Genomic DNA, 17604 nt, shown 5'->3' on the forward strand with positions numbered 1-17604 from the left:
CCTAACTGTAACACCTCCACATGTACAGTCCATATCTGTAAAACCTCCACATGTAGAGTTCCTAACTGTAACACCTCCACATGTACAGTTCCTAACTGTAACACCTCCACATGTACAGTTCCTAACTGTAACACCTCCACATGTTCGGTCCCTACCTGTAACACCTCCACATGTAGAGTCCCTACATTTACAAATTCCACATGTACAGTCCCTACCTGTAACACCTCGACACGAAGAGTCCCTACATTTACAAATTCCACATGTACAGTCCCTACCTGTAACACCTCCACATGTACAGTCCCTACCTGTAACACCTCCACATGTAGAGTCCCTACATTTACAAATTCCACATGTACAGTCCCTACCTGTAACACCTCCACACGAAGAGTCCCTACATTTACAAATTCCACATGTACAGTCCCTACCTGTAACACCTCCACTAATACAGTCCTGCAACTGAAGAGCATCTTCTTGCCCATTAAAGCAAAAATCCGGGCGATTCGAAGTCTGTATCCTGTTAATTTCCCTTTGTTCAATTCTGCAGAGCATCAAAATATCCACATACATTAATAGATCCATTTGCATTGTTCTATTTGCAGTTTGCATGCAATCTATTGATTCATAAATTTAAGCAAAGCAATCACTTAGGTCAGTCGTGCAGGGCAGGTCTTTGGCAAATATATGTCCAAATTTGGCTGCCCAGATCAATTAATAACAATGATACGGCTATTTCATGATGACATGCAAACAAGAATCCAAGACAATGGAGAATACACAAGCCTTTTCCTGTCCCAAATGGTGTGAGGCGGAGCTGTGCACTGGCTTCATCACTATTCAGCTTAATGTTTACCGCCGTGCAGAAAGATGCCTTTCACGAAGAAAGCCTTGGTGTAGGCATGCAATATTTCAATGATGCAAATTTATTTAACAATCAAAGATTTAAGGAGAAGACCTAACTATACTATGACTGCATCAGAGACCTGCTATTCCCAGGTGACTGTGTCCTAAATGCCTCAAACGAAGAGGACCTTCAAAAGAGCATGTCCTTCTTCGTCTGCAAAAGTTTTGGCCTTATATCAATGTAAAAAAAGATAGAAGTGGTAAAAAAAATGTCTGACTTTTTGGGAAGTACCGTATCAGGAAATGCCAACCTAGTTAATGAAGTATGGCAAATAAGCTAATCACTTTCTAGCCACTTTGTCTAAGAAACATTCCTATTTCATCACATAACAGTATTACCAGAAGTTGTTGAAATCTTATAATTGTCACAGATAAAAAGTATCCACGCCAATTACGACGGGCGGGACCCTAACCCTAACCCTAAATGCTAGCTCTCGGTCGCTCCTCATGAAATGGCGGATCCAGAGACGTGGTAGGTGCGACCGAGGCCCCACAACCACTTAATTAGTTATACCTTTTTCAATAGAATGAGAACGCGTTTCTGCGTTTAAGAATGCACGAGAACTACAATGGAGGCGCTAGATCTATATATTGATACTCACATTCTACTACCTACTTTCTGTACTTTGTACTTCCTACTTTCTGTACTTTGTACTACCTACTTTCTGTACTTTGTACTTCCTACTTTCTGTACTTTGTACTTCCTACTTTCTGTACTTTGTACTACCTACTTTCTGTACTTTGTACTTCCTACTTTCTGTACTTTGTACTACCTACTTTCTGTACTTTGTACTACCTACTTTCTGTACTTTGTACTTCCTACTTTCTGTACTTTGTACTACCTACTTTCTGTACTTTGTACTTCCTACTTACTGTTGACGGTTACAAACAGAGGCGTGAACATCTCTCTGATCTCTGTCTCTGTTGTATTTCTCCTGGAGGTACATGTCGTATCAGAGGCGTCCACTGATGAGCCTTTGGCGCCGAGAATGTTGACGTCACTGGTGTGAAAGCTTGCTGAATATTTGAACAGCTTCTGACTGTTCCTGGATCAATGAAAATACTTGATGCATAAGTCTAAGTGTCAAGACGTTTACTGCTTTCATTAAACTGCTTTCTAAAGAATCGGTAAGGGAGAGAGACCATAACGGAAAGGGATCGAATCTTCAAATCACACTTTTTAAAAATGTCACCATTTCAATGACTGAAATTAGAAATACAATTATATCAATGTGGAACATGAGAATTTAGTACACAAATTAAGAGCACAAAATAAATTGTTAATTTATTGATAGGTTCAAATATCTAGCCTTTTTATTTTTCTCCGTTTTAATGACTTCCTGAAATAAATGATTATAGTAGCCCGAAATCTTCAACGTATCCCTGCAAAATTTCATTGAAAAGAAATTAGTGGATAAATCTATGATATATTTACAAGGGCCATGATTGGTTCACTCATCACTAAGATTCCCACTTGCCGTGGGCTAAAAAATAGGAAAATTAAACCTGTTATCACTTAACTTTGGTCTAGGACAGGGGTTTTCACATGTGGGTCGCGAACCCTTGGGGGTCGAATCACAATTTTCCAGGGATCGCCTAAGACCATCGGTAAAATAGATTTTTGTCTACAAAGTTTTTCATGGGTAGCTACTATTTTTTACATATATATAATTGTCATTCGAGAATAGATGATGTGATGAACTGATGCATTATAATTCCAAACTTTATAATTGTCGCAGGCCGCAGCATAAGAATTTATTTGACACAGTTTCAATTACTATCCATCAAACGTGTGACGAAAGGCTCCGTTTCAAATGACCACATGAGTACAAAAAATGAATATGTTGATCATGCTATAAAAGTAAATACATGCAAGTCATAAAATTACAAACACAGTTTTTTGTAATTAGTTATTTGGTGATTATAACATTAGCAAAAACATGCTTTTACGGCTGGGGGTCGCTGCATAGTGGACAATTGTAAAAAGGGGTCGCGGTAAAAAGTGTGTACACGTTATTTCTCCCAGAACTAGTCTCGGATCAAGTTGAAACTTCGCACAATTATTCATTGTCATAGAAAAGACACGAATCTATAAAATAAAAAGTAACCAATTTATTACTGGTAATTATTTTTTTTTATGTGTAATACTGAGATTCTCGCGAGAACGGGCCTTCCCAGCATCTTTAAAGTCCTCAGGCAACGCCGCCTGTGCTAGCTTGGACATGTTCGCTGGATGGAGGACAATCGCATCCCGAAAATCATTCTGTCTGGCTCAAGAAAAACTGGTCGCCCCCACCTCCGTTACGTTGATGTGATAAAAAGGGATTTAAAATCTGTGCACATTGATACTGACCATTGGGAAGACATTGTCTAAGACAGCACTAGTTGAGAGAGACGGTGACCAAGAAAGCTACATACTGCGAGAAAACATGGGCCTCGGCTCTTCAAGAAAAGCGTACCACACGGAAAATGGCCAGCTCCTCTACTACCTTGACCTGCAATATATGTGGACGGGAGTGTCTCTCCAAAATAGGGCTCCACAGCCATGTGAAACAAATGTTCGAGATGAACCATAGTAGTTTTACGACGGAAGGAGACCAATGAATTAATTATTTTTTTTATACCAACAACGGAAACTAATCCTTCGGAATTCACATTTATGAGTAAATTTGTTGGGTTTAGTCCCCTTAAATAATTGTTAACGCTACTTCTCCCTCACACATTCTCCGATCGAGTTTATACTTAAAACAATAATGTATTGAATCTAAGGGTGCTTTGATACGGTTAGAAAATCGGTTGGATTGAAAAAACTTTGCGTCATCTGCGCGAATATGTTAAAGAAGTTTATGGAACGCTATTTGAAGGCTACATAATTAGATCTCTGTTTCAGGTTTTTGTTGATTGAGATAGAGATCATAAAGTAGGCTTTTAATTCAATTGTGTCATTTTATTTGTTCTTTTTTGATTTTTTTCATTTGGGGCCTCCAAATTTAGCTTTGCCTAGGGACTCCAATTACCTAAGGCCGCGGCCCTGACAACGGCAAGAGTTAATCCTCGTTTTTTTTCCAGGAAGTGAGGTAACGAGGTCAAGATGTCTACTTACTGGATTGCTATCTTATCCTTGATGTATTTGTTCAATGGTGAGTAGGAGCAAAGACTACTCTCAGACAAGAGGTTTCTCAGGTCGCTGTCCTTCCGTTTACTTTTAAAGAGAAGCCTGTTAGGAGCAGACACATATCCATTTAGCATTACATTTGTTCCTTTAACATAACAATTTGGTAAGACTTGGAGAACAAGCAAAATATATTTTTAAAATCCCTTAAAAAAACACAAAGCTTATCTAAAGGGGAAGAACTCAATCCATAAAATTATATTACCAATAATGTACAAGTTATTTCCCTTATTCGATAAAAAAAACAACTAATTATCAATAATTAATTTACTTAGACTTGATAAGGCCCTAAGCTATTTGAAATATGGAGCCCTAGTAAGGTAATGTTTCTTTTGTTTTTTCTGGTGGGGGCGGGGGGGGGGCAGGTAAGCAGGGGCCCTTAGCTAGTCCTCGTGTTGTTAATAGGTAAATCCAGCACTGACTTGGAGTGATACTTTGAATTTGCCCTAACACAACGTTACACTGAGATTGCAATGGTAATCCATACTTTAGGAAAAAAAAACACTGTTTGGTCAACACATAAATATTGATGTATCTATCTCTCTATTTATAAATTTATTTATCAAGAGGCACTGCTTGCTGCATCTGCAATGGCCAGGGCACATATTCCCACGGGACATGACCCGTATGTCAAAAGCAATTTTTTTTTCTTAGCGAGCTTAAGGAAGGACGATGTAACAGAGATACCGTAAGGAAATGCTTACAAGACATGCTCAGGGTCCGGCTTAGATTAACTAACATTGAGGATACCTGGCAGCTAATGGCCTCCGAAAGAGACAACTGGACAACTGAGAATGTGGGATACAACTTTGAGGCTCAAATGAAATGTTATCAAAGACAGGCGTACACCTTAAGTCAAACTCTCACTCACAGCGGTTTTGTCTGCGTTTGCTTTGGTAAAAATATGTAGGTCATAAGCAGGGCTGCACAGTCACGTGAAATACTTCTTAATCGTTGGACTTGAAGACAAGCTCTAAATATTGATTGCAATGGTAGACAGGGGAGAAATGAAGACAAGCTCTAAATATTGATTGCAATGGTAGACAGGGGAGAAATAAAATGATAGAATAAATATATAAGATCGAACATTCCCTTCTAATTCGGATCAATAAAGGTAGGTCTGCCTTTTCAACTCTTCAAACAATCTGGTGCTCTAATTTAAGGCACTTTCTCTACATAACAAAATAAGAATCTATAATACAAACGTTAAGTCTGTCCTTCTATACGATTCAGAAACTTGGAGAGTCACTAAAACAAATATGGAAAAGCTCCAGACTTTTGTTAACAGATGCCTACGCCGGATATTAGGAATTAGGTGGCCAGAAAAGATAACTACTATCGATTTGAGGGAGAGAACTAGACAAAAGCCCATAGCCCAAGACATCAAAAAACGAAAATGGAGCTGGATAGGATACACCCTGCGAAAACCAGATACCAGTGTTGCAAGGCAGGCACTTGACTGGAACCCACAAGGAAAGAGGAAAGTGGGCAGACCCAAGCAAACCTGGAAGAGGTCAGTCATCAGTGAAGCTGAGGGTACTGGAATGACATGGGAGCAGATGAAGAAAGCTGCTCAGAACCGAGATCAGTGGATAGGTGTGGTTGCGGCCCTATGCTCTCCTGGGAGTACACAGGATAAAGTAAGTAAGTAAGAACATTCGCTTCACAAAATGAATCACTTTAACACACACAATTTGGACGTCTTTTTCACAAGTCTACATATACATGACTTCCTTTACTTTACCGTTTGAAACCTTCGTCAATCGTTTTGGCGCTGATACTGAAGCTCTCTATGTACATGTCTTTCTTGTTCCTCTCAAAGAGCGTAAACAGCCCATAGAACAGGGGCGTCGATTCGAGTGGTAGAAGAAAGACTATGAGACCCACCTTCTCGTTAAGAACGGTGGCCTCGGGGATATGCAGACGGACAGCGCGCTTGATGCGGTCAGCTCGAATTTCTTTGGCCAGTTTGAGGGTCAAGTAATAGCCAGCGCCTAATTCACATATTAAAAAAAAAAAAGAAAAGTGTGGTAAATATCATATAGATTACAATGAAAGTGTTGTTAGTATAGTTTCTTTTGAATTTGCTAGGATTTTTTTTACTTTGACCAATGTTTTGTTTTCGGTCAGTTCGTGTAAAACCGTTTTAACAGGGAAACAAAACTTTAAAAAATCCAGCACTTTTTTTTTATGTTGAATATTCAAATAGCGAGAAGATCAAGTAATCTGGGAAATAAACCTAAGAGGCAAAATTTCGTTTGAATTCGAGCCAAACAACTGACCTACAAGCCTTCGCAAAAAAGGAACACTTCCGCTGCATATCATATGACCTCCGACGAAGAAAACCATTCGGTCAGCGATCCTTTCAGCCAGTTCCAGCGTTTTGGTGGACACTACGATTGTCCGGTCCTGCTTCATCCGGGAAATAATGTTCCAGAACCTGTGAGATGTGGTCGAATCCATGTCCAGTGTGGGCTCTTGCAATACGATGAGCTGCGAGTTCAACATATTTTTATTTTAAAGTAATGTTGAGTGTTAAGACCCATTGAAATTCTAATCCAATGTTACCTAGCATGCCAATCCAATACATAGACAATGTGGCTGCTAAACGAGAGTAGCATATATAAATATAAAAATCATATCCAGATCCTCATTTGGAATTACTTTAGCCAATTTAGGGGAAAATTCTAGGTACTTAATATGAAACCTCCTAAAATCATTAACAGGAGTGATTACTGACCTATCTTGCGCCTCTAGTCTAGGCCTTGTACCTCAGTTTGCTAGTTCAATCAAAGAGTTCTAAAAAGATCATGCGCCTCTACGTGGGGGGGAGGTCGATTTTTTTCCAAACCCTAATGCCAAGCAAACCCCAACCCTGCGTATATATCTATGAGAAAAGCAAAAGGTGGTCTATATTACAATTAGAGCAGTGTTTCTCAACCTTTGACAAAAAAAAAGCACTTGTGTTGGCGGCCCTTCTCTTGACAGTTAGGTGATATGGTTTATTGTTATCTACAGAAACGCATTCTTCCGACATCTACAGCTCATCATTCATCCTATTAAATAAGGCAGGTCGAATTTAGTCAAATAAAGTAACATGCTTGCAAGGGCCGACCCTGAAGTGTGACTGACAATCGAGACACAAGTAGCGAAAAATATATCTTTCTTATGGTGTGTTGATCGTACTATTATCTTCATGCTAAGCGAGACCTCTTGTAGTTGGCCTGTTTTGGTCAGCATAAGACGCCAACAGAAAGATGGTTAAATGCTCTTTGGATACTCGACAGTTTTGACGCGCGCAAAATGTTAATTTTTGAAAAACCTTTTAAATAATGTTTATACTTGAAAAATATTCGAATATAATTGTATAGGCCCTAACTACATGCAAAATAAGCAATAGATGAGGCTTAAATTATATTATTTAGTCACTTCAGACAAATCTATATCTCACCAAACCAAACGTTACTAAATCTGAATTCGTGCATCTATTTTTAGCTAGGTCCGTCAAAGCATTCGCACTGCACTGCACCTTATGACACTGAGGGTGCACATAAGGCTGTGAAACTCAAACTAGGCTAAATAACATTCCGTCAGTTTCATGTGTAAACTGCTTTCATAGTGGAGTTAATTAAACAAGCTCCCTGAACATAAATAAGATAAGAACTTTTACCTTGCACGATCCAGCAAGTGTTATCGCTACCTGCAGCATTCTCTTTTCTGAGGGCATTAACTTGGACACTCTCTTGTCCAGGAGAGGAGTCAAAAAGTATTCATCGGCGATCTTTGTGATGTTTATTTCTCCTTGATTTGGTTTGGTTCGTTTGAGCTGATCGATGAAATAACCAGTCGAACGAATTATAATATATATATATATATATATATATATATATATATATATATATATATAGAGAGAGAGAGAGAGAGAGAGAGAGAGAGAAAGATAATGAGTTAATCCTAGTTTCACAGATGTTTGTCTAAAACTTGACTAGTCGCGAGCCCAAATGTTCAAATCACAATCCTTATAAAGATCAAATGTTATCTCAATCATGATAGCCACTACACAGAGACCAAACAATTATATCTTAGCATTAGGTTGTGACAATTTCTGGAATTTATTTTAACCAAATTTTTACCAAATTATTAAAGAGAGTTTAAAAAATAACACTAGTTATATATCCTAAATTTTTGAGTGGATGCTAGCCAATTCATTTCTCCATAAGCTTGTTTCCGAGATTAATTTTCAAATATGGCGGATCCTTTCGTGAGTATTACGACTCTTCTAAACATGTTATTTCTCCCAAACCTAAATGCTGTAAAGAAGGGATCGGAAACCTTTTCGATTGGTGGGCCTCAAAAATTAAAAAAAAACAAAAAAAAACTTATGGCTGGCGACATCAAAATTTGGTAAAAAATTTAAAATAATGACATTGTTGTGACACGGTAACTATGTGTGGTCAACCGTAACACATGGTCAAGTGTTGGGTACCGGGGAGTTAGGGGACTTACGAGAAGTTATGAGTGTGTTGTAAATAAGTAGAAGGAAGTCATCTATTGGAGTTGGCTATCTGTAGATACTGTTAGCCTTGTATATATGTTACGTTTGAATGCTTCACAATAAAATGTAGTTTATACTTAAAGGGACTTTTTTCTTCACAGACATACTTTATTCTCTGCAGTCATTTTATAGTTAGTTTACGCAGAAGGTTATATAAGTTACTTCTGCTATAGAAGTTAATCCTTCTGCTATATAAGTAACTCGCTTTTGCCCCTTTTCCTGTCAGGGATAACAGTTCGGCTGAATCCAATATCTGAGCCACACGTAAAGGTCAGGACTGGACATTTAAGACGTTTTATTTTATTATTTTATTCAAACACATTGAAAGAAGTGATGAGATCATCAAAATGTTTATATTAACTCACTACGTCCGTCTGTCTGTCTCAGTGGATTCTCTTACACGTTTTTTCTACCACTTTCCTATCTCGGATCAAGATGAAATTTTGCATATATTATTCATTGTCGATAACCACACATGAATCTAGCAAAAAAAAGTTAATAAATTATTGGTAATTTATTAATTTTGTTTTATATTGAAAAAGGAGAGACAAATCTTACAACATTGAGAAATATGATAGCATTTGGACGATGCTCTCCCTTCACTCATTATAAGTTGTTGTTTTTTTAAGTATTTATTTTACTTTACTTGTTTGTTTGTTTTTTATTTTGTCAAAGCTTGATAACTGCAGGCGCGCTTTAAAGGTAACAATCTTCTAGCAGAATCTAACAGATTACACACTCACGTAAGTAAATATTCTAAGATTGTCCCGGACTGTCAGGCCTGTGTACAACGCCAGCTGATCGTGGGATCCAACAGCTGTCATCTCCAGAATGTTCCTGATATTCTTGACAACGTCCATATCGTAGACAGTGACCTTACCATAGGTCGGCTTTATGTTACCTAACAGAGAGCAACATATATATATATATATATATATATATATATATATATATATATATATATATATATATATATATATATATATATATATATATATAAGGCATATAGAACAGCGGCCATTAATATTAGGACTTCAAACATCTGTCACTGTGTGTCTTTGTCTTCTAATGTATGACACTGCTGCAAATTATTTTCTAGATCTGAAGACCATGAAATACCACATGTATCTTTTGCATAATTTCTAAAAATCACAATGATCACACTTCTTGGTACTCAAGGCAACATTTGTGTGGCTGATGGTTTTTTTTTACCTGAGCAGGCCAATAGTGTATATTTGCCCTTGGTGTCAGAGCTTCCATCTATAGATTTTTTCTACTAGACATAGATTTATTTTAGTTACTAAATTAGGAATTACCCATCAATTATCCTAGCATAAATATTACAAATATTCGCTTGTTTTTACCATCAACAGAAATTCTCCTGATCTAGTTCCACTAAACTCTAAAACGTATGGGATGTAAGGCTAAGAGGCATAAACCGTTTGGCGACCTACCAAGGGGGCTAGAGTTCCAATCCCTGATCGAGCTGAGCTGTGTTTGCTGAGCGCCTAATGCAAATATTATCCCAGATTTACCATCACCCCATACATCCACAAATGAGATTGGACCATCTCGCAAATGTATATACATATATTAATCTAATCTAATCATTTAGCCTGCATATCATCTAAAAACAACACATTTTTTTTTCTTGTTCGGAAAAATACATTTCTGGATATTTCTTAAAACCTAACTGTACTATTGACAATTATGTAACCATGCTCACAAAACTAGCTGCACCTACCGGCCAGTATGTCTAAGAGCGGGTTTTTTCCCGAGCTGCTGACTAGCACAGTTATCTGCCCTTCATACAGGTTCAGATTGAGGTTAATCAGTTCATGTTCACCGAATACCGATAACTATTTTAAAAAAATTCAATATACAATCAAAATATGAAAATAGTCAAACAGGAAAATAGTTTTGTTTTTTCATTTGGTAAGCTTATCGGAGAATCTCACACTAATGGAATCATCGTATCTGCTCTTTGTTAACACTTTGATGTTTAAGATCCCATTAACTTTCTTTGAGAAATCAAATCCAGATAAGGAAGAGAAAGCGGTATGAAGAAATGTGGTGGTGATATATTGGAAGATAAACAAAAACGTACGAAGCTCTCATCCGAATCACAAGATAGACGACGCCTATTTTAAGCTATTCCGACAAAATCAACGTCTAATCTTTCGCCTCAGAACCGGACACAACAGAATGAGACAACATATGTTCCTGAAGCTCAAAATTGGAACTAGTGAAATCTGTCCATCTGGAGTACATGTTACCTGATAATGCTGACGTCCTTCAAAGACTGCATTCTTTACCAAGAAGCCCGAACAAAACACTGGCCCCGAAATACCACTTTGGAAAAAAAACTGTACGAAGAGCGCCGCTAACACTAATGTGGTTAATGGACAACTCATGACCGCCAGACTAGAATTAACTTTTAGAAGAAACAATGGTCTTCTAACATATATATCTATAGTCGAACATGTAGGTCTAGATCTAAACACACGCGAATAAACCTTGAATCATAGCAGAGACTCAGAGCGAGGCTAGTAGACATATAGCCATGGAGTTCTGCTATGTCCACTAAAGTTGTTTTCTTTTATTCTTATTAGGAAACAAAACAAAAAACTTTCTCTAGACAGTTCTCCTCTTCCCCAGTCCGCACTCAATCAGATTATTAGGACAGCAGAGAAACTTCTTTTCGCCACATTGTAGGCCTACTTATAGAGCATCTCCATGCGAATGTGAAACAAAACCTTATAAATGACAGACGTGCCTTCAAAGAAGCAGATGTTTACGTCCCATGTGTGTCATTGTGCTCATCTAGTCTGTCACGTTAATTAGATTGGATTTCCTGGCTGATTTAGGCAACCCGTTCCGCACCCTAGCCGCAATAGGGACTAGGAGGAGGGGCAATTATAAGAGATCATCCTTCCTTACAGATGGTAAAAGAAATTTGCATTTATCTCGGTGTCTTTCTGAATTGTGTTTAAAAAGAGATAATGATTCAGTGTTTTGTGTATTAGTGCTACATCTCTGGACACATACACACACATACAACACATATATACTTGCTTACAAAATCGATTGGTCTCAATGACACAATTTCTCTTTAAAGCTAAAAAAGTATTTAACATAGACACACACAGAAACATACCAACCTGTTTCACTTGGATAGATACGTCATAATCAGGTGTCTTCTCTTGATACTGTTTGAACTCATTGGAGGAATCCCGCGATGCAGTCATCTTTTTGCTACTTTTATATAGCCACTTAAGCAATAGAAAAAGTCTTGATTATAGTATCGTAATAACTGTTAGGACTTTGAGAAGTGAGACATCCATAGTACACATTATATACATTTTTTTAACAAAATGATTGCCATGATCGGAATAAGTAAAAGAAAACCTACATTCTAAAATATTATGATAGCTAACTCTGAGTAGCCTACGTTATAACTATCTTCACGTAAATACGCTTAGCAAGAAACTAGATCGCTTAAGATAACTAAAATAGATTTACTATAAATATTAAAATAAATGACGTATTAATATTAACGAAGAGGTAATATTACTTAGACAGGTTCATTTAAAATAATAATAATAATATAATAGCTTCTCCTCTGTAGTCAAAGATGAGCACATTTCTCATGTCTTATGAACTCGAAGATGGTTGTGGAATTCAATCTTCGCTTTAAAAAGCCTGAATGGGTAGGTTGGGTCTGCTTCAGTTAGGCCTGATTCTTTTCTCAGACTTTTTTTTTTAGATCTACGTTCTTACATGACTGCCGATCTGCCTCATATCTTGAGACTCCAACACGCCATGAGGAGCGATCTAGAGCTAGCTTTTCCAGCAGATACATTTAGGCCCAATATAGGGCCTATTATGCATATTATATATATATATATATATATATATATATATATATATATATATATATATATATATATATAATATGGTTTGAACATTTAAAAAAACAACAAATTAAAGGATTGGGTTAGTTTAATGTAGGCATAAGTTCCACAACATTTAATAAGTGTCACGGACGCGTCAGGTACCCTCCACCTTGTTTAGCCGACCAGTCAAATCCGTTTCCGAGGTGTGGCCGCTGCGCTTATTACAGATACTGGGAGCCGCAGGTTAGATTTGGTAGTGGAGAGGGAACCAAGAGTGAGCCAGGCGCTCCTCTGCAGAAGGTACGACTGCCTGACCACTAGAGCTGCTACCCTTCCAAGGCATCCCAAGAGTACTTTTTAATGTAAACATTGAAGTGCTGAGTTTTTGTTGATGTTACGTGTAGACTAATGTTGTTTTTTTTTGTATTTTTTCACTGAATGAGATTTGAGTATTACAGTGTGGAAATCATAGGTTTTGATTTGTGCTAAACGCTTTAAAGAGTTGCTCTCACCTCACCTTAGCTGCAGCTGGAGAACTCTTCCAAAAATAAAATCGTAAAATGCATTTAACACCCTAAATAAAGTCTAGCATGTTTTGCGGGTGGTCGTAGACTGCTGGTAGACAAACTGCTGGTAGACAAACTGTTGGTAGACAAACTGTTGGTAGACAACTAAACTGGTGGTAGACAAACTGTTGGTAGACAACTAAACTGCTGGTAGACAAACTGCTGGTAGACAAACTGTTGGTAGACAACTAAACTGGTGGTAGACAAACTGCTGGTAGACAACTAAACTGTTGGTAGACAACTAAACTGCTGGTAGACAACTAAACTGGTGGTAGACAAACTGTTGGTAGACAACTAAACTGTTGGTAGACAACTAAACTGCTGGTAGACAACTAAACTGCTGGTAGACAACTAAACTGGTGGTAGACAAACTGTTGGTAGACAACTAAACTGTTGGTAGACAACTAAACTGCTGGTAGACAACTAAACTGCTGGTAGACAACTAAACTGCTGGTAGACAACTAAACTGTTGGTAGACAACTAAACTGCTGGTAGACAACTAAACTGCTGGTAGACAACTAAACTGTTGGTAGACAACTAAACTGCTGGTAGACAACTAAACTGGTGGTAGACAAACTGTTGGTAGACAACTAAACTGTTGGTAGACAACTAAACTGCTGGTAGACAACTAAACTGCTGGTAGACAACTAAACTGGTGGTAGACAAACTGTTGGTAGACAACTAAACTGTTGGTAGACAACTAAACTGCTGGTAGACAACTAAACTGCTGGTAGACAACTAAACTGGTGGTAGACAAACTGTTGGTAGACAACTAAACTGTTGGTAGACAACTAAACTGCTGGTAGACAACTAAACTGCTGGTAGACAACTAAACTGCTGGTAGACAACTAAACTGTTGGTAGACAACTAAACTGCTGGTAGACAACTAAACTGCTGGTAGACAACTAAACTGTTGGTAGACAACTAAACTGCTGGTAGACAACTAAACTGGTGGTAGACAAACTGTTGGTAGACAACTAAACTGTTGGTAGACAACTAAACTGCTGGTAGACAACTAAACTGCTGGTAGACAACTAAACTGGTGGTAGACAAACTGTTGGTAGACAACTAAACTGTTGGTAGACAACTAAACTGCTGGTAGACAACTAAACTGCTGGTAGACAACTAAACTGCTGGTAGACAACTAAACTGTTGGTAGACAACTAAACTGCTGGTAGACAACTAAACTGTTGGTAGACAACTAAACTGGTGGTAGACAACTAAACTGCTGGTAGACAACTAAACTGTTGGTAGACAACTAAACTGCTGGTAGACAACTAAACTGCTGGTAGACAACTAAACTGGTGGTAGACAACTAAACTGTTGGTAGACAACTAAACTGCTGGTAGACAACTAAACTGTTGGTAGACAACTAAACTGGTGGTAGACAACTAAACTGGTGGTAGACAACTAAACTGTTGGTAGACAACTAAACTGTTGGTAGACAACTAAACTGTTGGTAGACAACTAAACTGCTGGTAGACAACTAAACTGTTGGTAGACAACTAAACTGTTGGTAGACAACTAAACTGCTGGTAGACAACTAAACTGTTGGTAGACAACTAAACTGCTGGTAGACAACTAAACTGCTGGTAGACAACTAAACTGTTGGTAGACAACTAAACTGCTGGTAGACAACTAAACTGCTGGTAGACAACTAAACTGCTGGTAGACAACTAAACTGGTGGTAGACAACTAAACTGGTGGTAGACAACTAAACTGCTGGTAGACAAACTGTTGGTAGACAACTAAACTGGTGGTAGACAACTAAACTGCTGGTAGACAAACTGTTGGTAGACAACTAAACTAGTGGTAGACAACTAAACTGCTGGTAGACAACTAAACTGTTGGTAGATAACTAAACTGCTGGTAGACAACTAAACTGCTGGTAGACAACTAAACTGCTGGTAGACAACTAAACTGGTGGTAGACAACTAAACTGTTGGTAGACAACTAAACTGCTGGTAGACAACTAAACTGCTGGTAAACAACTAAACTGCTGGTAGACAACTAAACTGCTGGTAGACAACTAAACTGTTGGTAGACAACTAAACTGCTGGTAGACAACTAAACTGCTGGTAGACAACTAAACTGCTGGTAGACAACTAAACTGGTGGTAGACAAACTGCTGGTAGACAACTAAACTGTTGGTAGACAACTAAACTGTTGGTAGACAACTAAACTGCTGGTAGACAACTAAACTGTTGGTAGACAACTAAACTGTTGGTAGACAACTAAACTGTTGGTAGACAACTAAACTGCTGGTAGACAACTAAACTGTTGGTAGACAACTAAACTGCTGGTAGACAACTAAACTGTTGGTAGACAACTAAACTGCTGGTAGACAACTAAACTGTTGGTAGACAACTAAACTGCTGGTAGACAACTAAACTGCTGGTAGACAACTAAACTGTTGGTAGACAACTAAACTGTTGGTAGACAACTAAACTGCTGGTAGACAACTAAACTGTTGGTAGACAACTAAACTGCTGGTAGACAACTAAACTGTTGGTAGATAACTAAACTGTTGGTAGACAACTAAACTGTTGGTAGACAACTAAACTGCTGGTAGACAACTAAACTGCTGGTAGACAACTAAACTGTTGGTAGACAACTAAACTGCTGGTAGACAAACTGTTGGTAGACAACTAAACTGTTGGTAGACAACTAAACTGTTGGTAGACAACTAAACTGCTGGTAGACAACTAAACTGTTGGTAGACAACTAAACTGCTGGTAGACAACTAAACTGCTGGTAGACAACTAAACTGTTGGTAGACAACTAAACTGTTGGTAGACAACTAAACTGGTGGTAGACAACTAAACTGCTGGTAGACAAACTGCTGGTAGACAACTAAACTGCTGGTAGACAACTAAACTGTTGGTAGACAACTAAACTGCTGGTAGACAACTAAACTGTTGGTAGACAACTAAACTGTTGGTAGACAACTAAACTGTTGGTAGACAACTAAACTGCTGGTAGACAACTAAACTGTTGGTAGACAACTAAACTGCAGGTAGACAACTAAACTGTTGGTAGACAACTAAACTGGTGGTAGACAACTAAACTGCTGGTAGACAACTAAACTGTTGGTAGACAACTAAACTGCTGGTAGACAACTAAACTGCTGGTAGACAACTAAACTGCTGGTAGACAACTAAACTGGTGGTAGACAACTAAACTGGTGGTAGACAACTAAACTGCTGGTAGACAAACTGTTGGTAGACAACTAAACTGGTGGTAGACAACTAAACTGCTGGTAGACAAACTGTTGGTAGACAACTAAACTAGTGGTAGACAACTAAACTGCTGGTAGACAACTAAACTGTTGGTAGATAACTAAACTGCTGGTAGACAACTAAACTGCTGGTAGACAACTAAACTGCTGGTAGACAACTAAACTGGTGGTAGACAACTAAACTGTTGGTAGACAACTAAACTGCTGGTAGACAACTAAACTGCTGGTAAACAACTAAACTGCTGGTAGACAACTAAACTGCTGGTAGACAACTAAACTGTTGGTAGACAACTAAACTGCTGGTAGACAACTAAACTGCTGGTAGACAACTAAACTGCTGGTAGACAACTAAACTGGTGGTAGACAAACTGCTGGTAGACAACTAAACTGTTGGTAGACAACTAAACTGTTGGTAGACAACTAAACTGCTGGTAGACAACTAAACTGTTGGTAGACAACTAAACTGTTGGTAGACAACTAAACTGTTGGTAGACAACTAAACTGCTGGTAGACAACTAAACTGTTGGTAGACAACTAAACTGCTGGTAGACAACTAAACTGTTGGTAGACAACTAAACTGCTGGTAGACAACTAAACTGTTGGTAGACAACTAAACTGCTGGTAGACAACTAAACTGCTGGTAGACAACTAAACTGTTGGTAGACAACTAAACTGTTGGTAGACAACTAAACTGCTGGTAGACAACTAAACTGTTGGTAGACAACTAAACTGCTGGTAGACAACTAAACTGTTGGTAGATAACTAAACTGTTGGTAGACAACTAAACTGTTGGTAGACAACTAAACTGCTGGTAGACAACTAAACTGCTGGTAGACAACTAAACTGGTGGTAGACAACTAAACTGCTGGTAGACAAACTGCTGGTAGACAACTAAACTGCTGGTAGACAACTAAACTGTTGGTAGACAACCAAACTGCTGGTAGACAACTAAACTGTTGGTAGACAACTAAACTGTTGGTAGACAACCAAACTGCTGGTAGATAACTAAACTGTTGGTAGACAACTAAACTGCTGGTAGACAACTAAACTGTTGGTAGACAACTAAACTGTTGGTAGACAACCAAACTGCTGGTAGATAACTAAACTGTTGGTAGACAACTAAACTGCTGGTAGACAACTAAACTGTTGGTAGACAACTAAACTGCTGGTAGACAACTAAACTGTTGGTAGACAACTAAACTGTTGGTAGACAACCAAACTGCTGGTAGACAACTAAACTGTTGGTAGACAACTAAACTGGTGGTAGACAACTAAAC

The 17604-nt window shown here is 38.2% G+C and overlaps 1 protein-coding gene across 1 annotated transcript in view; it reads right to left on the bottom strand.

Annotated features, from left to right (window-relative positions):
- Positions 1-17604, bottom strand: part of LOC106050742 (phospholipid-transporting ATPase ABCA3-like) — a 65380-nt gene that overhangs the window by 33351 nt on the left and 14425 nt on the right. Inside the window, exons 8-16 of the mRNA XM_056027423.1 lie at positions 11789-11899; positions 10372-10486; positions 9371-9528; positions 7743-7898; positions 6355-6565; positions 5817-6066; positions 4004-4117; positions 1774-1946; positions 426-538 (exon numbers count right to left, since the gene is read on the bottom strand). Of these exons, the coding sequence (XP_055883398.1) occupies positions 426-538; positions 1774-1946; positions 4004-4117; positions 5817-6066; positions 6355-6565; positions 7743-7898; positions 9371-9528; positions 10372-10486; positions 11789-11899 (1401 nt within the window). The remainder of the gene's footprint in view (positions 1-425; positions 539-1773; positions 1947-4003; positions 4118-5816; positions 6067-6354; positions 6566-7742; positions 7899-9370; positions 9529-10371; positions 10487-11788; positions 11900-17604) is intronic.

The sequence above is a fragment of the Biomphalaria glabrata genome, chromosome 4 (assembly GCF_947242115.1).
Source record: "Biomphalaria glabrata chromosome 4, xgBioGlab47.1, whole genome shotgun sequence".
Lineage (NCBI taxonomy): Eukaryota > Metazoa > Mollusca > Gastropoda > Planorbidae > Biomphalaria > Biomphalaria glabrata.